This window comes from Mesoplodon densirostris, chromosome 14 (assembly GCF_025265405.1).
Source record: "Mesoplodon densirostris isolate mMesDen1 chromosome 14, mMesDen1 primary haplotype, whole genome shotgun sequence".
NCBI lineage: Eukaryota > Metazoa > Chordata > Mammalia > Artiodactyla > Ziphiidae > Mesoplodon > Mesoplodon densirostris.
Window position 1 is genome coordinate 53,109,117 of NC_082674.1, and position 27,380 is coordinate 53,136,496.

At 36.7% G+C, this 27,380-nt stretch overlaps 1 protein-coding gene across 4 annotated transcripts in view; it reads left to right on the top strand.

Annotated features, from left to right (window-relative positions):
* The window catches only part of EHBP1 (EH domain binding protein 1), a 343,930-nt gene that overhangs the window by 70,868 nt on the left and 245,682 nt on the right, over positions 1-27,380 (top strand). For 3 of the 4 annotated variants that reach the window (XM_060117415.1, XM_060117412.1, XM_060117414.1), the window contains exon 5: positions 982-1,035. In XM_060117415.1, coding sequence (XP_059973398.1) covers positions 982-1,035 — 54 coding nt within the window. Of the gene's footprint in view, positions 1-981; positions 1,036-25,772; positions 25,872-27,380 lie in introns of those variants that run through there. The other variant, XM_060117413.1, reaches the window with a different exon arrangement.

Here is a 27,380-nt window from a genome sequence, read left to right on the forward strand (position 1 = left end):
AATACTTAGAGGTATAGAAATGAGGGCAGAGTTTTTTTTTTTTTTTTTTTTTTGTGGTATGCGGGCCTCTCACTGTTGTGGCCTCCCCCGTTGCGGAGCGCAGGCTCTGGACGCGCAGGCTCCGGACGCGCAGGCTCAGCGGCCATGGCTCACGGGCCCAGCCGCTCCGCGGCATATGGGATCCTCCCAGACCGGGGCACGAACCCGTATCCCCTGCATCGGCAGGCGGACTCTCAACCACTTGCGCCACCAGGGAGGCCCGAGGGCAGAGTTTTATATGGGCATTTAATATCTTAATAAAGTGCTTCTTAATAGTTCACTCACTAAGTTATCTGAACCTTGGTTTCTTTTTTTTAAAAATTTTTATTGGAGTATAGTTGATATACAATATTGTGTTAGTTTCTGCTGTACAGCAAAGTGAATCAGTTATACATATACATATATCCACTCTTTTTTAGATTCTGTTCCCCTGTAGGTCATTATAGAGTATTGAGTCGAGTTCCCTGTGCTATACAGTAGGTTCTTATTAATTACCTATTTTATATATAGTGTGTATATGTCAATTCCAATCTCCCATTTTATCCCTCCCACCCCCCCTTCCCCCTTGATAACCATAAGTTTGTTTTCTACATCTCTGACTCTATTTCTGTTTTGTAAATAAGTTCATTTGTACCAATTTTTTTTATATTCCACATATAAGCGATATCATATGATATTTGTCCCTCGGTTTCTTTTTGTATTGTTTTAGATGCAATGATGGAAGATAATGATATGCATTAACATAAGTAAAATAGAGAATTTCTTAGTAAAAATAATGATTTAAATTTAGATAAGTTATGGAAGTTTCTTAAGAGTAGGCCATTCTGCCTCTCCTTTTTTAAAAAGTTGGAAAAAGCTAAGAGCAAGGCTGTTTGTATTTTCTTAACTGGATTGACTGAATTAAGAAATGTATTGCAACTTTATATTTTACTTTTGTTACAGGATCCTCATGCAGAGGAATTTGAAGATAAAGAGTGGACATTTGTCATAGAAAATGTAAGCTAATCATAAATTCTGTCACCTTTCATATTTTTGACTGTATAAATTACTAAGGTACATTAGCATTTTGGTGGTGGGAGAAATGTTGCCTTATAAAAATTAAATAGTGATTTGTAACTTTTAGAATTTTTTAAATGAAATGATAGCCGGTAGCAGAATTATTTGTAAATATTTTTGTTAAAAATATAGACGTAAAAATACTCTTCAATGCTGAATTATGTATATGCTCTATGTATTCTGTTGGGGGCTTGAGGGAAGGATCATGTCTTATTCATCTTTTTATCTATTTAGCATCTGATATGGTGCTTCTCACATAACAAATGCTCATTGAAACATTTGTTGAATGAAACTATGAATCATCTTAGAAATCTTTAAAAAAAAAGTATATGCTTGGGCTTCCCTGGTGGCGCAGTGGTTGAGAGCCCGCCTGCCGATGCAGGGGACATGGGTTCGTGCCCCGGTCTGGGAAGATCCCACATGCCGCGGAGCGGCTGGGCCCGTGAGCCATGGCCGCCGAGCCTGTGCGTCCGGAGCCTGTGCTCCGCAATGGGAGAGGCCACAACAGTGAGAGGCCCGCATACCGCAAAAAAAAAAAAAAAAAAAAAAAAGTATATGCTTTAACTCTTTGGGTTGAGGGATTCTAGAGTGGTACTTTAATAATCATCTTCAGTTAGTTTACATATTGTGGAGTCCCAGGTGACTTGCAGGCATATAGTAGTTGTTTAATAAATGTTTATTGAATGGAGATTAGGGAAGACAGGCCATGAAAATACAGTGAGAAAGAATGTGGATTCTGGAGTCTGATAGACCTGATTGCAAGCCCTAGCTCTTCCATTTATAGGCTCTGTGATTGTGGTAAGTTTCTTAACTTCTCAGCAATCAATTTACAGGTTTGTGAGGATTAAATAATTTCAATGAATATTAGCTTTTATCACTGTCTTCGACATCATTACCATGATTGTTATTAAAGTTCTAAAGTATATTTGTAACAGTTTTATAACATGCTTTATAACAGCATACTCTTCCTTTCTGTGCCTGACTTTGTTTTATATCTCAGTGGTGAAAGGAATCTTATACTTTTTCCAGCAGTAGCTGGGCCATTTTTAGACATGAAGATCTGGGAAGCTTGGGAAGGAGATCAGGTCCAAACACAGTGGAAGGAGTTCTGATGGCTGGGTATCAAGCCAATGTCATTGTGTTATGGTTCACACATGTTAACAGTTCTGGATTTTCTATAGTAATAGGTTTGAACACTATACTTGGAATAGCATTGAGGTTTTAAAAACAAACTTACACTTCTTGAAATTGGTTACAGCCTTAAAAATCTAGCTTCCATTAAGTTAAGAGCTTCTCCCCAATGGATGGTTTTACGGTTTTCAATACCCGTGGCTCTATTATACATCTTTGTTAATTTGATGTACTAAAGAATTAGCCAGTTAATTTGGGGTTGTAATTAATGGTAGAAGTATGTAAACACTAACTTTATATTTTTTTAGAAAGGTGTTCTTATTACACCTCTAATTAATCTTAGGATAGAGGCACAGCAGTTCTAAATTTCTGAGGAATAGGTTATAAGCTGTTACTGAAAGGTACAAGTTAAAAAAAAAAGCTATATGATATAGATCAGGTTTGGATGCAAAAGGCATTCAAATCTATAGGATTTTAGGAAAAATATTTTTAAGTTCTGTGTTATATATTTTATAAAAATATTTTAAAGGTCTATAGAGAAATACTAAAATTAAAACAGTGAGATTTAAATGGATCATGAGATAAAGAGGTATATTTTGGATTATACTTTCCATATTGGGGTATGTGTTTCTCAAGTCGAAGAGTACATTTATATCCTTTTTATGAAAAATATATTTAAGCCCAGCAGCTTATTTTGCTCATTTGCCTATTTATTACTCAAGTGATTGAAGTTGCTAGACATCTGACTGTTAGGTAAGGGAGTGGCCATAGGAGGAAAATGGAAAATAAAATACATTAGCATTTCTTCTTTCCAAGTGTTTATTATTAAATTAAATTCACAAAAATTAATAAAAATAATATAGATGACTTTTAACTATTATTCATATTGTTTATAAAACTTTGTAAAACCAACATTTTAATTGAAATGTTACTAGAGGTTAAATTTTACTCTGTCATCAGAAGATTTTGGAGACCTTACTCTGAGTTACATTGTGGACAGAACACTGCATTTGTGGAGATTTCCAGCCATCATTATGCTTTTTAATAGCTGAAAGATTTTCTACCTTCTTGTCATCCTTCCTCCTCATATTCTTATTTGAAAAAAATGCATTTTCCTTTCTCCCATATCATAGTATAGAGAAGACTTGAGCTTTTGATTGGTTAGAATTGAGTATAAATCCTGATGTGCCTTCAAAGCTGGTGACCTTGAGATTATTTTCTAGGACTTAATTTCTTCATCTGTAAAATGAAAAGTTTCTACTAAATGATCTCAGAGGGATTTTCTAGGTCCATGGCTTTGTTTCAGTCAATAGGAATTTTTTTTTTTTTTTTTTTTTTTTTTTTTTTTTTTGCTGTACGCGGGCCTCTCACTGCTGTGGCCTCTCCCGTTGCGGAGCACAGGCTCCGGACACACAGGCTCCGCAGCCATGGCTCGCGGGCCCAGCCGCTCCGCGGCATGTGGGATCTTCCGGGATCGGGGCACGAACCCGTGTCCCCTGCATCGGCAGGCGGACTCTCAACCACTGCGCCACCAGGGAAGCCCCAATAGGAATATTTTTATAAACTTTTTTGAAAATTATCTTTTTGTAGATCAAATTTTTGATTTTCAAGTTCATGGAGAATGAAATATTTAAAAGAGTTATCTGGCATGTCATTTTGGGATCAATTAATAACTCCCTAATTTATATCTTTCTTTAAACAATCAATATTGGCATATATATTTTCTGTATATTTTTATTTCTGGAATGGATTATGAGTATTATTGCAAGTTTCCTATTCTGAACTTTTTTAACACAACCATTCTTTCCCCCTACTCCTTGTTGCTATAATAGTTATTTCCTATGCCAGGATTAGGGGGAAAAAAAAACAAAGAATGAAAGAAAGAAAATTGAATTGTGGTTTAAACTCACTTTTCATGTAAACATACTTTTCACGTATTAGCCTTTGTAGTAGAAACCTAACTTCTCAGCCATAGGTATTAAAAAAACAAAAAACAAAACCCGCCATCTTTAAAGAGATGGTCAGAACTTAAGGGAATCTATGTATTGAAGACCTAATTTGAAGAGAAGTAAAATTAATCAGAATGTGAGAGGAACACACAATTAATTCCTTAGCTATTAATAATAGTGACAGCAATAATGATGATGATTGCTAGGAACCTAATGCAAGAAAATAACAAATAGTTTATTAGATGAGTTTCTTATGATTTTTTTATTGTTGACTTTTGCCTGTTTTTACAGCAGGTTTTTTTTTTTGTTTGTTTTTGAAGAGGCATTTATGGGATTTGACCTATTTTAATAGCATAATGTTTATTTTTTAAAAGAGGTAAGTATTAAATGCATCCATTATTTACTTACATTGTATAAAGTTACCAGACTTAGGAACTGTGGTGAAATTGTTTTACTCTTATTAATGCATGGGAAAGAGCATGAATGCACATGTTGTGACTAAACCATTTAAAATATATTAACTTAAAGGAGAACACACTAATTTACATACTTCAAATTAGGACAACTATCATAAATTGTGAACTGTTTAATGTGAAAGGATGAGTTTATATAATTAACCCTAAAACAAAACAAAAGTGGTGTATTCTCACATGGAAGATAGACTAGAATTGGGCATGTCTCCCTCTTTAGTTTTCAGGAGGAACTTAATTTCTTTCTGCTGGGACCAACTTCTATATGGTGAGAGAAAAATGAATTTTGAGAATATTTTTTTTCTTTACCTATCCAGGTGTGTTAACTCTTTTTCTTCTTCTGGAAAACCTAGGTCAGTTTTCTGAGGTGCTAAAAGGACTCTTGCTTGGCAAAGTAATAGGGGAAGAGTTCTATTCCACTTATATTTGTAGCCACCACAATTTTTTTACATAGTACCTTTTGTGTACTAGGTACTCAATTATTATATGTTGTTGAAGGAGTGAGTGAATGAATGATTATAGTCAAACTCAGTATCCTGTAAGGTTTATTCTTTTTAAGACGGGAATTAGCATTCATCAACTATATTGAAGAAAAATTCAAAAAGTAGACTCTAGTGGCAGTGAGATACTATGTGAGGGATCAGTACGTCATTACAGTAGAGGTTCTCCTGATCAGTCTCCAGTTAATTTACATGGATTACCTCATACTTTCCATTCTGTCTGTAAAACGTCCTGGTTTTAATCCCACATGTGTCAACATGGTTAGTAGGCTACTCTCTGACACACTTCTGCACACTTCTCTCACAGGTGAGTTGTAAGTTGAGTTTGACCCCTTACAAGGCCTCGTGTAATGCTGTTGACCCGTTATTGTAATTATATAATTTAATTAGATGTTTCCTAGGCCAGTGAAATATCAGTTTGAAGCATTATTTCATGAAAACCGTTAAAATGCTTTAGAAAGAGTTGATAGAAGTGAGTTGTTAAAAACTGCTGTCAAATCTGGTGTGGAAATACAACTGTAAAAAATTGGGAAAATTTATGAAAATCTGAATGGATTTTGCATTCAGATTATTTTTCCTTTGTCCTTATATATTGATTTCATTTAAAAGTGATTGAAGTACACTAATGATACGTTATGGCTGTTGATTATGAGAAAATTGGCAGTCAACGAAATTATACTCAAAGAAGAGGCCATGAAAACTGGTGAATGAAACACATTAATATGTATTAAACAAAATTAAAATGTTTGTGTATCAGTATTTATAATTCTTCCCTTTAATTGACCAATTCTCTGTGACATTCAGATGATTTAAGAGGGATTCTACTATGAATGTATACTAAGCCATTCTCATGGGATCTCTCTATATACTCATCTATAGGATTAAAAAACTGTTCTTAGAAATTTTCTTTTAAACCTAAATTCAATATAAGTAGACATTACATTTTTCAGGTAGTAGCAGTTCACTTTGCTTGACATCATCATATTCGTTCATTCATTCAGTAGCAGTTAATTCACTGAGTATGTATTTTGTGCTGGGCACTCTTCTAGTTACTGGAAATAGAGTGGTATATAAAGCACATTAAAAATCTCTTCCTCATGGAGTTTACATTTGTGTGTGTGTGAGAGAGAGAGACAGAAAATAAAAATTAATGTATGGGAAATATATACTATGTTAGATAATATAAATATATAATATATGTTAAATACATGTTAAATATATAAGTGCTAAAGAGAAAAAACAAGGAAGGGGGATAGGGATTCCACTGTTACGGTTACATAGATATAATGAGCTTTATTATTTCTTGTAAGGTCTCCAAAAGAGAATTCAGGCATACTTTTCAAATTAATTTGAAAGATATTTTAATAAGAATTTATTAAACCAATATTACAAGGTTCTAGAAAGTTTAACCTTGCAATGCTATATAAACCTTTTCCTAGGTTACAGCTCCGCTCAGTGGTGGATGACGAAATTGACTCTTGTCTAGAGAAACAGTTCTATTCCTGTAGCAATAACATGTTATAATATTGTGCTCTGCTTTACATTTTAATACGTGCTTTCTGTATATATGTTTCCACATTACATACAGAAGACCTAGTGAATTTCAAAGGACTGTCTTTTTCTCTTGTAAAGTCTGGGTTTTGTTTGAAAGTCTCTTGGTAAATTGTTGTGACACTGAGAAGACATGCTCCAAAGAGCATTCAAAAATGGAATTTTGATATCTTTATTTTCTTTGCACTTTGTTATAACCCCACAATCAGTGAAATTTAGAGTTTTTGTTTAATATAAAATATCCTAATAAAATGCAGGAGTCTCCAAAATATATTACCCTAACAAATTTATTGGATACTTACTATATATCAGGTACTGTGTGGAATGCTATATACACATTATCTCATTTACTCACTATGATAATAGAAATTATCATACTAGGTGAAGTAAGTCAGAGAGAGACAAATATCATATGATATCACTTATATGTGGAATCTAAAAAGTAATATAAATGAACATTTTTACAAAACAGAAACAGACTCACAAACACTGAAAAAAAACATCAGTTACCAAAGGGGAAAGGGTAGGAGAGGGATAAATTAGGAGTTTGGGATTAGCAGATACAAACTACTATATATAAAACAGATAAACAACAAAGTCCTACTGTATAGCATAGGGAACTATATTCAATATCTTATAGTTTATAGTAATAAACTGTACTGGAAAAGAATATGAAAAATGATATATATAGATATATGCATATCTATATATATCTGAATCACTTTGCTGTACACCAGAAACTAACACAACATTGTAAATTAACTATACTTCAATGTAAAAAAAATAAGAAAAAAAACGTAGAAGGAGTAATAAACCTCTATGTACCCATCTCCAAGCTTCAATAATCTTCAATACTTTGGTAAACTTATTTCATCCCCACTTTTATTTCATTCCCACTGTTTTTAAACCAGATTATTTAAAGTTAATCTTAGATATTGTATCATTTCTTCTGTAAATAACGAAGGCCACTTTTGAACACCATCAGTTTGGGAACTTGTTAAAAGTTATTGGCATGTTAGAAAAGGTGATCAATCTACAAAGGGTTTTTTTGTTTTGTTTTGTTTTTTCAATTTTTTGTAAACTTAATTTCCTTGTAGATCATCTTTCTGACCTGGTAGACCTAAGGTTCAAAATTAACTATTTTGTTCCTTGAGAAGTGATATTATGTGTTCTTGTTTTCATATAGAAGATATTTAAGTTAATATTAGAAGCAACAAGCCTTTTCCCCCAGCCCCCTTAGAATTAAACTCCTGCATTTAGAATAGGAAACTCATAGTTCAGACAGCCTTTCCTGATCTTTTAATTATCCTGTCAACTTTCTGTTATATATGATTATGTGAATGGTGACTGTCTGTGTAAATTAGGTAGGGTATTCTAGATATAGCTAGTAGTTAAATGAAGCTTTGTGAGCCAGCTCAATCTCATTGTGGTTAAATTTCAGAGAAAGTCCATACATATACACTTCTTTTTTCCTCCTTCATTTTCCTTATATTAAATATTTAGTGTGTTGTTCCAGTTCAGAAATATCTCAGATTGTGTTTCTGAAGGAAAATTCCATCTCCTTTATTCTGAAGTGACCCTTTGGCTTTAAAGAAAGTAATGGAGATGCTTTTGTTGCACTTAAAGAATGGTATGCCCAAGAATGATCATATATGCCTTGAGCCTGACAGAATTCTCAAAATCCTAAAATTCTTGTGTAACTACCTATTTGCTTAAATACTTATTTAGTTTTCCCTTTTCATCTTGCCTGTCATTTTTTTGTTAATTGTCAATTTTATTAGATTATATGAATTAGAAGAAACCAAGTTACCATCTTCAAATCCTACACTCTAAAATTCCTGACACAGGAAGGGACCTTACATGGATTAACATCTAAAGTCCACTGTAAGGTATTTATCTATGTGTAATGCAAGAAACCCTGTGTTAAAGTAGTAAATAAACTACTGCATGTTAAACAGTTTATTTCATGTAGTAGTTTACTTTGTAAAATGTCCTAGCTAACAAATTTAAGTTTTATTTAGCAGCAACAAAGCACTATTTTCATACTATTATGTGTATCTTACATGTGTATGCTATTGGGTAGTCTTTTTGGTTAGATTTTCTGATTTTTGTCCCAGTTCATCATCTTTATTAATGTTAATCATACCTTACAGATGAAGCAAGTAGAACAATATAAAACTTCAGCAGATTAAAGTCTTGGTATTCATATTTGCTTATTCATTCACTAACTTGATTAAATGGATACCATGTCGTAGATATTTGCTAGTTATGGAGAGTATAATATTGAAAAAGATATGGCTCCTGACTCCAAGTATCGTACAGTCTGAGAGAGAAATAAACAGGCAAACACTACAATAAAAGTATAGGGTGTTAAATGTGCGCATATAAAGAGTACCTAACCCAGTCTTGGTGGGTAACGGGAAGCTTTCTATTGAAAGTGATGTATAAGTTGAAACCTAAAAGATAAAGTTTTTTTTTAATTGAAGTATAGTTAATTTACAATATTATATTAATTTCAGGTGTACAGCATAGCAATTCAGTATTTTTACAGATTATGCTCCATTAAAAGTTATTACATGAGGGGGACCTTCAAGATGGTGGAAGAGTAAGAGATGGAGATCACCTTCCTCCCCACAAATACATCAAAAGTACATCTACATGTGGAACAACTCCTACAGAACACCTACTGAATGCTGGCAGAAGACCTCAGACTTCCCAAAATGCAAGAAACTCCCCACACACCTGGGTAGGGCAAAAGAAAAAAGAAAAAACAGACAAAAGAATAGGGACGGGACCTGCACCTCGAGGAGGGAGCTGTGAAGGAGGAAAGGTTTCCACACTCTAGGAGGCCCCTTCACTGGCAGAGATGGGGGTGGGGGTGGAGGAGAAGCTTCAGAGCCACGGAGGAGAGCGCAGCAACAGGGGTGAAGAGGGCAAAGCAGAGAGATTCCCGCACAGAAGATCAGTGCCAACCAGCACTCACCAGCCTGAGAGGCTTGTCTGCTCACCCGCTGGGGTGGGAGGAGGCTGGGAGCTGAGGCTCGGGCTTCGGAGGTCAGATCCCAGAGAGAGGACTGGGGTTGGCAGCGTGAACACAGCCTGAAGGGGGCTAGTGCGCCACAGCTAGCTGGAGGGAGTCCGGAGAAAAGTCTGGATCTGCCTAAGAGGGAAGAGACCATTGTTTCGGGGTGTGCGAGGAGAGGGGATTCCTTCCCTGTCTGCCCACAGAAGGCAGAGCACTGCCTAAACGAGCTCCAGAGACGGGCATGAGCCATGGCTATCAGCTCGGACACCAGAGACAGGCATGAAATGCTAACGCTGCTGCTGCAGCCACGAAGAATCCTGTGTGCAAGCACAGGTCGCTATCCACACGTCTCATCCCCCCAACCCCGACCCCTGGGAGCCTGTGCAGCCCACCACTGCCAGGGTCCCGTGATCCAGGGAGAACTTCCATGGGAGAACACACGGTGCACTGAGCTCAGGCTGTTGCAACGTCACACTCTCCTCTGCCACCGCAGGCTCACCCCGCATTCCAATTATAACTACTATACCCCTCCCTCCTCCTGGCATGAGTGACCCACAGCCCCCTAATCAACCGCTGGTTTAACCCCATCCTGTCTGGGCGGGAACAGAAGCCTGAAGGCAACCTATACGCGGAGGTGGGGCCAAAACCAAAGCCGAACCCCAGGAGCTTACAAACGAAGAAGAGAAAGGTAAATTTCTCTGTGCAGCCTCAGGAGCAGTGGATTAAATGCCCACAATCAATTTGAGGTACCCTGCACCTGTGGAATACCTGAGTAGACAACAAATCAATGCAAAATTGAGGCGGTGGACTTTGGGAGCAACTGTAGGCTTGGGGTTTCCTGTGTGCGACTGACTTTCTGATTTTTATGTTTGTCTTAGTATAGTTTTTAGCGCTTGTTATTGTTGGATTTGTATATTGGTTTGGTTGCTCTCTTTTTTTGTAACTTTTCATTTTTTTATTTTAATAATTTTTTATTTCTTTAATAATTAAAAAAATTTTTTTATTTTAATTATTTTAATTAATTAATTAATTTTTATTTTTTTACTTTTTTTTTTTTCTCCCTTTTCTTCTGAGCCATGTGATTGACATTGTCTTGGTGCTCCTGCCTGGTGTCAGGCCTGAGCCTCTGAGGTGGGAGAGCTAAGTTCAGGACATTGGTCCACCAGAGACCTCACGGCCCCACATAATACCAAATGATGAAAGCTTCCCCACAGATCTCCATCTCAATGCTAAGACCCAGCTCCACTCAATGACCAGCAAGCAACAGTGCTGGACACCCTATGCCAAACAACTAGCAAGACAGGAACACAACCCCACCCATTAGCAGAGAGGCTGCCTAAAATCATAATAAGTTCACAGACACCCCAAAACACACCACCGGACGTGGTCCTGACCACCAGAAGGACAAGATCCAGCCTCATCCACCAAAACACAGGCACCAGTCCCCCCACCAGGAAGCCTACACAACCCACCGAACCAACCACTGGGAGCAGACACCAAAAACAACAGGAACTACAAACCTGCAGCCAGCGAAACGGGGACCCCAAACACAGTACATTAAGCAAAATGAGAAGACAGAGAAATACACAGCAGATGAAGGAGCAAGGTAAAAACCCACCAAACAAAAACCCACTAAACAAATGAAGGGGAAATAGGCAGTCCACCTGAAAAAGAATTCAGAGTAATGATAGTAAAGATGATCCAAAATCTTGGAAATAAAATGGAGAAAATACAGACGTTTAACAAGGACCTAGAAGAACTAAAGAGCAAACAAACAATGATGAATAACACAGTAAATGAAATTAAAAATTCTCTGGAAGGAATCAATAGCAGAATAACTGAGGCAGAAGAATGGATAACTGACCTGGAAGATAAAATAGTGGAAATAACTACCACAGAGCAGAATAAAAAAGAATGAAAAGAATTGAGGACAGTCTCAGAGATGTCAGGGACAACATTAAACGCACCAACATTCAAATTATAGGGGTCCCAGAAGAAGAAGAGAAAAAGAAAGGGACTGAGAAAATATTTGAAGAGATTATAGTTTAAAACTTCCCTTAACATGGGAAAGGAAATAGTCAATGAAGTCCAAGAAGCACAGAAAGTCCCATACAGGATAAATCCAAGGAGAAACATGTCAAGACATATTAATCAAACTGTCAAAAATTAAATACAAAGAAAAAATACTAAAAGCAGCAAGGGAAAAGCAACAAATAACATACAAGGGATTCCCCATAAGGTTAACAACTGATCTTTCAGCAGAAACTCTGCAAGCCAGAAGGGAGTGGCAGGACATATTTAAAGTGATGAAAGGGAAAAACCTACAAACAAGATTACTCTACCCAGCAGGACATATTTAAAGTGATGAAAGGGAAAAACCTACAAACAAGATTACTCTACCCAGCAAGGATCTCATTCAGGTTTGACGGAGAAATTAAAACCTTTACAGACAAGCAAAAGTTAAGAGAATTCAGCACCACCAAACCAGCTTTAAAACAAATGCTAAAGGAACTTCTCTAGGCAGGAAACACAAGAGAAGGAAAACACCTACATAAACAAACTCAAAACAATTGAGAAAATGGTAATAGGAACACACATATCAATAATTACCTTAAATGTAAATGGATGAAATGCTCCAGCAAAAAGACATAGACTGGCTGACTGGATACAAAAATAAGACCCATATATATGCTGTCTAAAAGAGACCGACTTCAGACCTAGGGAGACATACAGACTGAAAGTGAGGGGAAGGAAAAAGATATTCCATGCAAATGGAAATCAAAAGAAAGCTGGAGGAGCAATTCTCATATCAGACAAAATAGACTTTAAAATAAAGACTATTACAGGAGACAAAGAAAGACACTACATAATGATCAAGGGATCAATCCAAGAAGATATAACAATTGTAAATATTTATGCACCCAACATAGGAACACCTCAATACTTAAGGCAAATACTAACAGCCATAAAAGGGGAAATCGACAGTAACACAATCATAGTAGGGGACTTTAACACCCCACTTTCACCAATGGACAGATCATCCAAAATGAAAATAAATAAGGAAACACAAGCTTTACATGACACATTAAACAAGATGGACTAATTGATATTTATAGGATATTCCATCCCAAAACAAAAGAATACATTTTCTTCTCAAGTGCTCATGGAATATTCTCCAGGATAGATCATATCGTAGGTCACAAATCAAGCCTTGGTAAACTTAAGAAAATCGAAATCATATCAAATATCTTTTCCGATGACAATGCTATGTGACTAGATGTCAATTACAGGGGAAAAAACTGTAAAAAATACAAACACATGAAGGCTAAGCAATACGCTACTAAATAGCCAAGAGAGCAATGAAGAAATCAAAGAGGAAATCAAAAAATACCTAGAAACAATTGAAAATGAAGACACGACGACATAAAACCTATGGGTTGCAGCAAAAGCAGTTCTAAGAAGGAAGTTTATAGCAATACAATCCTACCTCAAGAAACAAGAAACATCTCAAATAAAGTCCCTAACCTTACACCTAAAGCAGTTAGAGAAAGAAGAACAAAAAAACCCCAAACTTAGCAGAAGGAAGGAAATCATAAAGATCAGATCAGAAATAAATGAAAAAGAAATGAAGGAAACGATAGCAAAGATCACTAAAACTAAAAGCTGGTTCTTTGGGAAGATAAACAAAATTGATAAGCCACTAGCCAAACTCATCAAGAAAAGAAGGGAGAAGACTCAAATCAACAGGATTAGAAATGAAAAAGGAGAAATAACAACTGACACTGCAGGAATACAAAGAATCGTGAGAGATTATGACAAGTAACTATTTGCCAATAAAATGGACAACCTGGAAGAAATGGACAAATTCTTAGAAAAGCACAACCTTCCAAGACTGAACCTGGAAGAAATAAAAAATATAAACAGACCAATCACAAGCACTGAAGTTGAAACTGTGATCAGAAATCTTCAAACAAAATCCCAGGACCAGATGGCTTCACAGGCAAATTCTGTCAAACATTTAGAGAAGAGCTAACACCTATCCTGCTCAAACTCTTCCAAAATATAGCAGAGGGAGGAACACGCCCAAACTCATTCTAGGAGGCCACCATCACCCTGATACCAAAACCAAAGATGTCACAAAAAAAGAAAACTACAGGCCAATATCACTGATGAGCATAGATGCAAAAATCCTCAACAAAATACTAGCAAACAGAATCCAACAGCACACTAAAAGGATCCTACACCATGCTAAAGTGGGGTTTATCCCAGGAATGCAAGGATTCTTCAATATATGCAAATCAATCAACGTGATATACCATATTAACAAACAGAAGGATAAAAACCATATGATAATCTCAGCAGATGCAGGAAAAGCTTTTGACAAAATTCAACACCCACTTATGATAAAAACTCACCAGAAAGTAGACACAGAGGGAACTTACCTCAACTTAATAAAGGCCGTATATCACAAACCCACAGCCAACATTGTTCTCACTGGTGAAAAACTGAAACCATTTCCTCTAAAATCAGGAGCAAGACAAGGATGCCCACTCTCACCACTATTATTGAACATAATTTTGGAAGTTTTAGCCACAGCAATCAGAGAAGAAGAAGAAAGGAATCCAAATCAGAAAAAAAGAAGTAAAGCTGTCACTGTTTGCGGATGCCATGAGACTACACATAGAGAATCCTAAAGTTGCTACTAGAAAACTACTAGAGCTAATCAATGAATTTGGTAAAGTAGCAGGATACAAAATTAATGTACAGAAGTCTCTTGCATTCCTATACACTAATGATGACAAATCCGAAAGAGAAATTAAGGAAACACTTCTATTTACCATTGTAACAAAAAGAATAAAACACCTAGGAATAAACCTACCTAGGGAGACAAAAGACCTGTATGCAGAAAAGTATAAGACACTGATGAAAGAAATTAAAGATGATACAAACAGATGGAGAGATATACTATGTTCTTGGACTGGAAGAATCAACATTGTGAAAATGACTATACTACCCAAAGCAATATACAGATTCAATGCAGTCCCTATCAAACTATCAATGGCATTTTTCACAGAACTAGAACAAAAAAATTCACAATTTGTATGGAAACACAAAAGACCCCGAATAGCCAAAGCAATCTTGAGAAAGAAAAATGGAGCTGGAGGAATCAGGCTCCCAGACTTCAGACTATACTACAAAGCTACAGTAATCAAGACAGTATGGTACGGGCACAAAAACAGAAATATAGATCAATGGAACAGGATAGAAAGCCCAGAGATAAACCAAAGCGCATATGGGCACCTTATTTTTGATAAAGGAGGCAAGGGTATACAATGGAGAGACCTAAGTATAAGGCTAGACACTATCAAACTCTTAGAGGAAAACATAGGCAGAACACTCTATGACATAAATCACAGCAAGATCCTTTTTGACCCACCTCCTAGAGAAATGGAAATAAAAACAAAAATAAACAAGAGGGACCTAATGAAACTTAAAAGCTTTTGCACAACAAAGGAAACCATAAACAAGACAAAAAGACAACCCTCAGAATGGGAGAAAATATTTGCAAACGAAGCAACTGACAAAGGATTAATCTCCAAAATATACAAGCAGCTCATGCAGCTCAATATCAAAAAAACAAACAACCCAATCCAAAAATGGGCAGAAGATCTGAATAGACATTTCTCCATAGAAGATATACAGATGGCCAACAAACACATGAAAGGATGCTCAACATCAGTAATCATTAGAGAAATGTAAATCAAAACTACAGTGAGGTTCACCTCACACCTGTTAGAATGGCCATAAACAAAAAATCTACAAACAACAAATGCTGGAGAGGGTGTGGAGAAAAGGGAACCCTCCTGTACTGTTGGTGGGAATGTAAATTGATACAGCCATTATGGAGAACAGTATGGAGGTTCCTTAAAAAACTAAAAATAGAACTACCATATGAGCTGGAATTCCCACTACTGGGCATATACCCTGAGAAAACCATAATTCAAAAAGAGTCATGTACCACAATGTTCATTGCAGCACTATTTACAATAGCCAGGACATGGAAGCAACTTAAGTGTCCATTGGCAGATGAATGGATAAGGAAGGTGTGGCACATATATACAGTGGGATATTACTCAGCCATAAGAAGAAACGAAATTGAGTTATTTGTAGTGAGGTGGATGGACCTAGAGTCTGTCATACAGAGTGAAGTAAGTCAGAAAGCGAAAAACAAATACCGTATGCTAACACATATATTTGGAATCTTAAAAAAAAAATGGTTCTGACGAGCCTAGGGACAGGACATGAATAAAGACGCAGACGTAGAGAATGGACTTGAGGACACAGGGAGGGGGAAGGGTTAACTGGAATGAAGTGAGAGAGTGGCATTGACATATATACACTACCAAATGTAAAATAGATAGCTAGTGGGAAGCAGCTGCATCGCATGGGGAGGATAGCTCCACGCTTTGTGACCACCTAGTGGGATGGGTTGCAGAGGGTGGGAGGGAGACGCAGGAGGGAGGGGATATGGGGATATATGTATACATATAGCTGATTCACTTTGTTATACAGCAGAAACTAATACAGCATTGTAAAGCAATTATACTCCAATAAAGATGTTAAAAAAGAAAAAGGTTTTTACACGGTAAGGCTATAGTTCCCTGTGCTTATATCCTTGTTGCTTATCTATTTTATACATAGTAGTTTGTATCCTTTAATCCCATACCCCTAATTTGCCCCTTCCCTTTCCCTTTCCCCAGTGGTAACGGCTCTTGTTTTCTATATCTGTCAGCCTGTTTGTTTTGCATATACATTCATTTGTATTTTTTTAAAAGATAAAATTTTTACAGTCCTTTTTTTGTAATCTCAAAATCCAAAATCTCTACTGCCTAAAGACTTTTTTAAAGTGTTTATTATTTTTTGGAAATTTGGTTCAAACTCATTTGGTGGCAAAACCTGTCCTGAAGTGAGACTATTTGTAGTATTTATTCCACTTAGTGTGAAAATTCATTTTGCTGCACATATATTAATATGTTTGATTATGGGGTGCTGCCTCAGACCTCACTGGGAATGTGCTATTATCTGGGCACTGTAGTGTAGGCATACACACTGTACTGCCTTCCTAAAATCCAAATAAGAGATTTTAGATAAGAAATTAAGTACTTCTGATAGTCAGCTGCAGGGATTTTGGAGAGTGCTTTCGGTGGCTGGATTAACTTGAGCAGAGGCAAGAGAGATCATGGTTAGTTTGTGAACAGCATATAGTTCAACAGATTACTTTCTTGAGTATTTCATTTTTAAAAGAGTGGTTGATTTTTCTAGGGTTGTAGTAATTTACAACTATTATAATTAAGAAACTAAAAAATTCACTGTATAGTTGTGGTGAATCTACAGATTTACATGCTTCACATTGTGGGTAATAGTGGTAAAGGAAGGAACTGTTGATGTTGTTAGTTTAAGCCAATATTCGCTGCCTTAAATCATCCATGCATATACCTGGGCCCTAACTTGGGCCTACTGAAGTAGAATTCTGATGCAGAAGGGAGGTGGCTTTAGGAACATTGGGGTCACCTGCTTATGTACTTATTCAGCAAATTAAAAATTTGGAAAATGGAGTGGGGTGGATGAGTGTATAAGACAGTACTTTATACATTGTGAAATGTATTCCATTATGAAAATAATTTTGTGCCCTCATACTTAGCCCTCATACTTAGATCAATTAAACAGATGTTATATTAAACAGATGTTAATACTTCACTGGAATTTATTACAGTTTTCTTTCTAAAGTTACTTAGCTAGGCCAATGTGTTACATTCATTTTAAGATCTTGCTTTACCTGCCTCTTAAAATAAAATTAAACTATATCAACTGATCAGTTAATAACTTTATAAATCATAAATAATATTTGAAAAGTTTTATTAAAGACTAGAGGAAGTTATCAAATTAAATACCTCATTTAATCCTTACGAAACCTCTCTAAAGTGGACATTATTATAATTTATTTATCTCAGTGAGGTTAAGTGACCAGCCCCAAAGCACACAGAAAACCACTTAGCTGGGTCTCAAACTCAAGTCTTCAGACTCTGAAGCCCATGCATTTTACCATTTATTTACTCATTCACTCATCAAACATTTACTGTCCTAGGCACTGGGTTTAGAGCTTAGCTGTACTAATAAAGTACTACAGAGGATGCACGAGAACATCTCTACTCAGACACTACAATCTGGTTTGAGAGATACACACATGAAACAAGAATAGTGATATGTGCTATGTTTAATGTATAGTGATAGTTGAAAAGTATAACAGAAATTAGAGATAGATGGGTTAATATGGACTGAAATTATCAAGAACATTTTAGGAGCGGCTTTTCAAACTTACCTGTGTTTATCCCTAGAGATATGTGGCAGTTTCTATCTTTCTATATTGTTAACTTTTCTTCTCTAATATGTACTTAAAGGTATTTTTTTAATGAAATATTCACAGGATCATTTTAGAAAGAGGCAAAAGTAATATGAATTTTAAAGATGAAACATGAATCAAAGAAATGTCACGTTTTGATTGAGCTGCTTTTGGTTATACTTCCCAGGTCCTCAGAGGTATGCATTCTGCTCCTTTACTGTTAAGGGTAATTGAGAGGAAAAGTTGGGGAAGCATTAGAGAGTGGGAAAAGCAAGGTCAAAGGCTCAAGGGCTCAGTTAGACCTGGATTTGAATCATACTTATTAGCAGTGTAAATTTGGACTTTATACTTATTTATCCTTTCAGAACCTCTGTTTTCTCATCTGTAAAACTGAGATATCTTACAAAATGATAGTTGAGATTAAAGATATTAAAGGCATAAAAAGAATCTTGCATAATGCTTGGTATATAGTAAGAATTCAATACATGCTAATAATAAATGGCAGAGAGACTTTACAAATGAGCAGAAAATAATAAACTTTTTTTATTATTAGGAATAATAATAAAAGGAGTACTTGGGGGACAAGGGAATTAATTAATTGATTAGGTTAAAAAACAGGTGTGGAAACTCATGAATACCAGGTTTGGAATTGATAATGCTTGACCAAAGAACACGTCTTTAAAAGCAGAAGGTTTCAAACAGGATGTATATTGAAATATGGAGTCACTTACCTTACTATCTGGATCTGTGAAATCATCTTTCCCTCAGTAGACAGGCAGTAGCCTGCACTGGTGATAGATGCCATAGCCAGCTTTCTGTCATACACATTGAAGGCTCTTAACCATGAATCTTGGGACCCTTAGGGGTTCTTACACGGATGGACTTCAGAAGATTGAGATTTCTTTAAAATGTAGTAAGAGTTTGTGTATGAAGTTCCTTAAAAAACAAACAAACAGCAACCAGATTTTCAATGAAATCTTTGCCCAGAACAATTTAAGTACTACTGGGTGTTTTCACAATTTTTGAAAAATAGGTGAATGACGTGATTCAATCAAGAAAACCTTTCTCATGTGGATAACCCATTTTATTACTATGTAACTTTAGATAGTAGTTACCCTTTTGTCTTATTTTCTTTAATCTATTATGCTTTTTGTAGACAGTGAATGGAAGGTACTAGCTTATAGCTCCAAATAACATTTTTGAGTAATATTTAAAAGTTTAGGGCTTCCCTGGTGGCACAGTGGTTGAGAGTCCGCCTGCCAATGCAGGGGACATGGGTTCGTGCCCCGGTCCGGGAAGATCCCACATGCCGCGGAGTGGCTAGGCCCGTGAGCCATGGCCGCTGAGCCTGTGCGTCCGGAGCCTGTGCTCCGCAATGGGAGAGGCCACAACAGTGAGAGGCCCGCATACCGCCAAAAAAAAAAAAAAAAAAAAAAAAAGTTTAAATTTGTTAGAGGTTTAAATTAATGTGTGCATTTCATCAAGAAGCCTTAAAACTTAAGGAAGTAGAACAGAACATAATATTTTTTTGCATTGTAATAGACGTTTCCATTTAAAGTTGATACTGGAATAGAAAGTATTTTAGTGGATGATTACTGTATCTCCAACAACTATCTGTCCGTGGAGATGAGTATAAGTTGACTAAAAGGTGACTTCTGGGAGTTAAGAAAAATACCACAGCTTTGCACATTCTAGTTTCTATAAACTAAAAAATTGTCTGAACTTTATACCAAATGAATTTGATGGCATATAATTTTTGTAGTTATTATTGGGTCACAGTAGTATACTGCAGTCTATCTTCTAAATTGCTAGAGCCATTTAGTTTATTCTTCTTACTTCCTGCTAGCTACCTTCAAATGCCTTTCACATAGATGAGTAAGAGAGAAAGACAACCAGAGTTGCTTTCAATTCTGTTTTTTTTGCCAGCTGGAGGGAGGAAGCTGATAAGACAGTCAGCTATCAAAACAAACCCCTAATACTACACCAGAGATATTTAAAACCAGCAGTATATTTGAGCAATTTTTTACATGTTTATTCATAGAAATTCAGCAGTAAAAGATACTGCCACATACAAGATGTTATGAATCTGCATGAGGCCTTTTTTCCCCTGATGAAAGACATTAGAACAGAGACTTGGTAATTATTTTACAGTAGGAGTCTAATGACACTGCAGACTTTTAATAGAAAAGTATTTGTTTTAAGATTTTTCAGTTTGTTGCTTTCACTTTTCTCTCTTTTCTATTCTCTCAGTAATATGTAAATAAAGCTTCCTTTGTCTTATAATGGAATGGATTTTTGGCATTCTAGTTTTTCTGCCACATCAGCCACCTTAAAAGACTTAGTTAATATGTTGAAAGCGCCTACATAAATTTTTGCTTAAAGACAACCACGAAGTGAATTACAAATAACAGACTCTTAAACATCTAAGTTAAATTATTTCTTTGTATAGAATTGGAACTTTGCGTTATGTAATTGGACATAGGTGCATTTGTACTGACAGAAGAGCAAGTGGAATATTTTCATGAATTATATTCTGTTAAAATGGAATTGCTGACATTATAAGAGAGATGCATAACTGATTAGAGAAACAAAATTTACCTGTGTACTTCAGCTCCGTTGTGGAAAGTTACCAGTTTGAGTATACAAAACTGTATGCTAGTACTTTAATACCCCTAAGCTCTCCAGAAAATAAGATTTTCACAATTCTCTGTGAATATTATCCTACCCATTTTTTAAAAATTAATTAATTAATTAATTTATGGCTGTGTTGGGTCTTCGTTTCTGTGTGTGGGCTTTCTCTAGTTGTGGCAAGCGGGGGGCACTCTTCATCGCGGTGCACGGGCCTCTCACTATCTCAGCCTCTCCTGTTGAGGAGCACAGGCTCCAGACGCGCAGGCTCAGTAATTGTGGCTCAAGGGCCCAGTTGCTCCGTGGCATGTGGGATCTTCCCAGACCAGGGCTCGAACCCGTGTCCCCTGCATTGGCAGGCAGATTCTCAACAACTGCGCCACCAGGGAAGCCCCTACCCATTTTTTTTGTCTTTTAATACCTGATTTCCCTCTAAAAATTTTTTTTGTGATACTATTTTCTTTATACTATAGTTACTAATGTTTTATATCATGAATTTAATGACTCATTTTTCTGTAGCATGTCTCTGTGGTCTTACATAAATTGGGTATAATGGTTGATTTTTATCAGCATTGTGTCAACTAGCAACTATTGAAATACAGTGTCTTATAATAACAATCTTATGCTCAATGACATGATAAAACATTGTTCTGATTAATATGCTACTTTAGTTTAAAATAATTCAATGCTTAAAGAATATTCTTCTTTGCCTTAAGACAGACTTGTTTTTAAATAAAAATTATTTTGGAGAAGCTCTGAGCAATACACAGAAACTTTGTTAACTCCTCTTCTTGTCTTGCCTTTGAAATTTGGTTGACAGTAGTTGATATTTCATTACTAAGAAACGGAGGTAATGAGAAGATATTTCTTAAGTTATATAAGAACATCAGAATCAAGGGTAGAAACTCCTCATCTCCTGAATCTTGTGGGGCCTAGCTATATTACCATGTTATTGAGATCATAAGGACCACAGCAATGAAGATATTTATAGTTTATCATCTTTCCAAGTTGCTTTTTGCAAACTTTAAACAAAAGAGCTACTTGCATATAGTATATCCTCAGACAGTTTGTAGCTAGAGGAGGAGCAGTTTGTTATTATTTCCCTGAATACCTTTTTTTCCTGGAGTTATTTACCTTTCAGATCCTGGCAGTCTGAATTGTCTTGTGGCATTTGTTGATTATTTCAACCAAATCATTAGAATAAACTAGACTTGTCAGAACACTTGAGACTATGTTGAAAGGAAAGTTATGTGTTGAATATGTTAAATGTTTGTTGAATGGCGTAATAGGAGAACAATTCTCTCTTTATGCCTCTGTGTGTGTGTGTGTATGTATATATACATACATATATACACACACACACACAACACATATATATGTATGTAACTTAAATATAAGCACTGCTTGCTAAGAAGCACAGAACTGTCCTTAGGGGGTGGGGGATGGGAGTGGTGAGTTAGGGAGAGGTACTCCATTGCCACTTTCTTTAGGCAGAATTTCTTGATAGAACTTTCTTCTTGCTTTTCCTTTCATTTCCTGTTTTTTTTTTTTTTTTTTTTTGCCGTATGCGGGCCTCTCACTGTTGAGGCCTCTCCCATTGTGGAGCACAGGCTCCAGGCGTGCAGGCTCAGCGCCATGGCTCACAGGCCTAGCCGCTCCGTTCCGTGGCATGTGGGATCTTCCCGGACCGGGGCACGAACCCGTGTCCCCTGCATCGGCAGGCGGCCTCTCAACCACTGCGCCACCAGGGAAGCCCTCATTTCCTGTTTTTGTCCTGAATTAATGGCTCTGATTTTATAAAACCTGAATTATTGCATTCTTTTGAAAATGGAGTCAATTTGGAAATAAATCAATCAGTAAAATAAATTTGAAGAATTTCTCGTTTCTCATTAAGCTTAAGAAGTTTAGGAAAGTGGTCAGATGGCATGCAATAGGTATAAAACTTAATTAGATCACTAAAAATCATAGGATTTATTTACATTATCTGAATACATATTAAACTTCTTTAACCAAAGCAATCAACAATATATGCCTTCCAAGCTCTTTTACTATAGATATTTTCCAAAATTATTTTTCTACTGGCCTTTTTTTTTTTTGCTTTTCAAACTGTATACAGCACAGTGACCATAGTTAACAATACTGTGTTGTGTATTTGACAGTTGCTAAGATGTTAAAAGTTCTCATCACAAGAAAAAGAAATTGTAAGTGTGTGGTGATGGATGTTTAAACTTACTGTGGTAATCATTTGTAATATATATACATATAACAAGTCATTACGTTGTACACCTAAAACCGATACAATGTTATATGTCAATTATATCTCAATTTAAAAAATAACAACAACAACCAAAGGAGAGTAGGATTAAACTATTTGTAAAAGAGACCATTATTATCCTATTAATGGGTCACAGAATGAATGTTTTTGGGCTTCATTATACTGGGTACTATAAAGTTGATTGTACATTTACTTCCTAGACTTTGGGGATATAAACAAGGTTTTGGTTCTCAAGTAGTTTTCAGTCTAGTCAGAGAGGCAGATCTATGAGCAAATGATAGGACTACAATGATAATGCTAGAAAAGAGGCAGGTGGAAGGTCCATCGAGGTTGTCAAGGAGTGGTTGTGTCTGTCAGAGACATGGGGAACGCTTTAGAGAGCATTTATGAACTGTGGCTTGAAAGACTTTCAAAAGCTTACGCATAGGGCTTTCCTGGTGGTGCAGTGGTTGAGAGTCCGCCTGCCGATGCAGGGGACACGGGTTCGTGCCCCGGTCTGGGAAGATCCCACATGCTGCGGAGCGGCTGGGCCCATGAACCATGGCCGCTGAGCCTGTGCGGCTGGAGCCTGTGCTCCGCAACGGGAGAGGCCACAACAGTGAGAGGCCCGCGTACCGCAAAAACAAACAAACAAACAAAAAACATTTACGCATAAGATAAAGTTGTATGAGAAGGTTAGGGTCTGGGGTAGGGACAGAAGAAACAACCTTGGTAAAGGTGCAGAGATAAATTTGCTACAGCTTCATACCCAAAATGGAGAGAGCAGAAGGGTTTGACACTACCAAGATGAGCAAGGACCAGGTTGTGGCTGGCCTTGTATGCTGTATGAAGGATTCTGAACTTTATCCCAAGGGGCTCTGGGTCCCAAACCTGGCTGCCCATCAGAATCACCTATGGGTCTAGTAAAACAGACAAATTTGCTTAGACCCTGTGTGATTCTGATTCATGATTCTAGTTAGCTATCTAGTAAGGTATAAAAAAGTTTTAAGTAGTGAAGTCAAATGATCAGACTTGTATTTTGAAAGATCAGTGTTTAGCACTAAGAAATACATTTCGCATTATGATCCAGTACACACACATAGGCACCTATATATAGCAAAAAGAAAAGATTCATGAAACACGTCTTAGTCTATTGTGGGATGCAGCCTAGTATTTCTTCCTGATGTTTTAGAAAGCTGGTTGCAAGCCACTAAATTGATTTTGCAGCTCATTAAATTGATTCCATGATCCAGTAAGGGGTCATAGCCTACAGTTTGAAAAAAATATTGCTATAGAGCATGAATTGAGTTTTGAAGGGCTGAAGATCAGATAGGCAATTAATCCAGTTATCCAGGGGCCTGAACTAGGACAGTGGCATAAGCAGGTGCAGACAGAGAAGAAGAAAGAGAGATTCAATAGGTTAGAAGGTGGTGTTCTTAGTATTAATTCTAAATCAGTTCTGAGGGTTGAGGGAGGTCAGGGAGTCTAGGGTGATTTCCAGATTTCTAGTTTGAATATTTGAATATTTGGATGCTCGTGTTATTCTTAAGCAATAGTGAGAACACAGGGGAAGAATTGGTGAGGACAGGTTGTGGGGAGAAAAGATATAAACAAAAGGCAGTTGCATGTATGAATGATTTTTTTCCAAGTCAGACTCCTTTAAATAATTTTTTTTCTTTTTCTTATTAAAGTACATATCTCAAGGCTTGGTCTTTTCTTTTACCTTTCTGATATAACCTACTTTCTCTTACATTGGTTTCTGGTATTTTTATGTGGATTGTCCTAAGATAGTTTTAAACTTTCCTTCTGTGCTAAGATCTTGCATCACCAATTCAGTCTTTTCCAGGACATCTGACTCCTTGCCCAAAATGAAACATAAGAATTAAACATTTTTCCTTCTTTCCAACCCACATAATTCTTTTTTTTTTCTTTTTGCGGTATGCGGGCCTCTCACTGTTGTGGCCTCTCCCGTTGCGGAGCACAGGCTCCGGATGCGCAGGCCCAGCGGCCACGGCTCACGGGCCCAGCCGCTCCGCGGCATATGGGATCCCCCCAGACCGGGGCACGAACCCGTATCCCCTGCATCGGCAGGCGGACTCTTAACCACTGCGCCACCAGGGAGGCCCCAACCCACATAATTCTTTCCTCATCTATCAGAGGTGGAGATCTCAATTTTCTGACCTTCTGCTTATTGTTACCAATCTGTATTCCAAGCTTCATGGGCAATAATTATGCCTATTGCATTCCCATATGTAACCAACTAAGTGTTGTTGTAAGCATTGCAGGTTAAAGTCTGCTGACTATCCTCTGGAACTTAATGATCATTTTCTGCCACTTGTGCTTATTGTAGTCATTGTCCAAGTTATTTACAGTTTTTGTGGGTCAGGAATTTAAGAAGGGCTTAGCTGGGCAGTTGTAGCTTGGAGTCTTTTAGGATGCAGTGGTCTGAGGTGTTTGGGGCTAGAACATGAGGCTGGAGTACAGGGAAAGAGGGCTTTTACATTTCATGTAGTCTCAAGGCCTTGCTTTTTTCATCTCTCTGAGTCGGTTAGTTTGGATTTCTTTTAGGGCAGTCAGACTGCTTTTGTGGCAGCTGGAAATGTAAGGAGTGACTCTTCCAGCTCTCCAAGTGGAAGTTGCATCACCTTTTTCTGACTTAGCCTTGCTAGTTACAGTGTTACTTTCCCAGCTCTTAGCCAGCCTTACTAGTTACAGTGTTACTTCCCCACGCTCTTAGCCACAAGCTAGTCACAAACCTACCCAGGTTCAAAGGGAGGGCAATTAGACTCCACCACTTGATGGGAGAGTGACAAGGCTCTGGAAGAAAGTGTGTGATGAGAAATATTTTTGTAGACAGTCTGCATAAGGTATGTAGAAAATAATGAATGCTGTCATAGGGATCTTTAGTTTTGCCTGGAGTTTGCTACCTTATTATTAGTATTGCTCATTAAATCTTCTAAAGAGCAAGTTAGCTTTTATGATTTACTTTTCTACATCTTGCGTAATCTTTGAACTTGAATAATTTACTTTCTCTGCAACAGAATTAAGTATATAGTTATGAAGATGCTTTAAACCCATTTGTAAGATTTCCCTGGTGGTATAGGATGGTTCAATGCAGCAGCAGTTTAGCCATCTCTGCAGAGTGGGGCCCATTTGAATTACATGTTATCTTGTGTGTGTTTTCTAAGAGCAGTTCTAGATTCCTATCTTCAAAACTCTAAATGACCCTTGTAGCCTGTTGAATAGACTGTTGAAAGTTTTCTAAGTATCCGAAAATACATTCTTACACCAACTGCTTGGTTCCATGTTAGACCTTACGAATGGCTGCATGAAATAGATCAAATAATACTGGTTCTATTTCATAGCCTTGCAGTTTTTCATTAGTAATAAGAAATAGATCTGACAAGACACTGCACTATTATTGCTTATTTTCGGAAATAAGCTCCTATTAATCTAGTGATGAATTTTGGTGGATAAATTTAATTCCCAATAACGCTGTCATGCCTGAATTTTGCCTAATAAATATCATTTGATAATCTGCTGACATAAGTATTAATCCTAAATTTGACACTAAAATTGTACTTCATAAATATAACATGCAGAAAAGCAATCCCTGAAGGATAGAAAATAAAGAACAAAAATTAATATGGTTAGTTCCCCATTCCTTACCCCCAGTAATATGTTCGTTCATAGAGGATTGGCACAGTTTGTTTATATTGAAGAAAGTCTATCTGGAATAGTCATTTAGTGTAATGCTGTTTAGAGTATTATAACCACTTGATGGCACCCTTTGATTTGGTACAAACCTCATTAGCCATACTATAGGGCAGTATAGCATTTGTAATGGAATAACACATAAGAACTAAAGACTGCAAGGTATCTGGTTAATGTAGAGATGAAATGAATGCAACAGCAAGGCTAAGCTTTCCTGACCCTTCATGAAAGAATAGATGAAAAAAGGAAGAATAAGCTATTGTGCCAAAGGGAGATGATGAAATTCAAGATCCACACACATAATCTCTGGCTCAGCCTCTGAAATGTTAATCCCTGGGTAGAATTATTTGAGCTATAGATTGCAATTTATCATCAAAATGGCACTGTGTCAAACAATACTTTTTATATGTGTGATGTTTAGAACTATCCAATTTTAATATAAAATGGTTCACAGAGCACTGGCTAATATTTAAGTAGCAACTCTTTAAGGTTGTGATTTTGGGGATGGAATGGGATGGTTTCTTTACTTCAGAATACTAATTGTATTTTAGATTGAGGGTTTTTGGGGAATCTTTTCTGCTTTTCTTTTAGTGACAGTTTAGTTTTAGTGCCAGGAAAAAGGATTTTTAAAGAATGCCTCTCGTTAAATAAAGTAGTTTAGA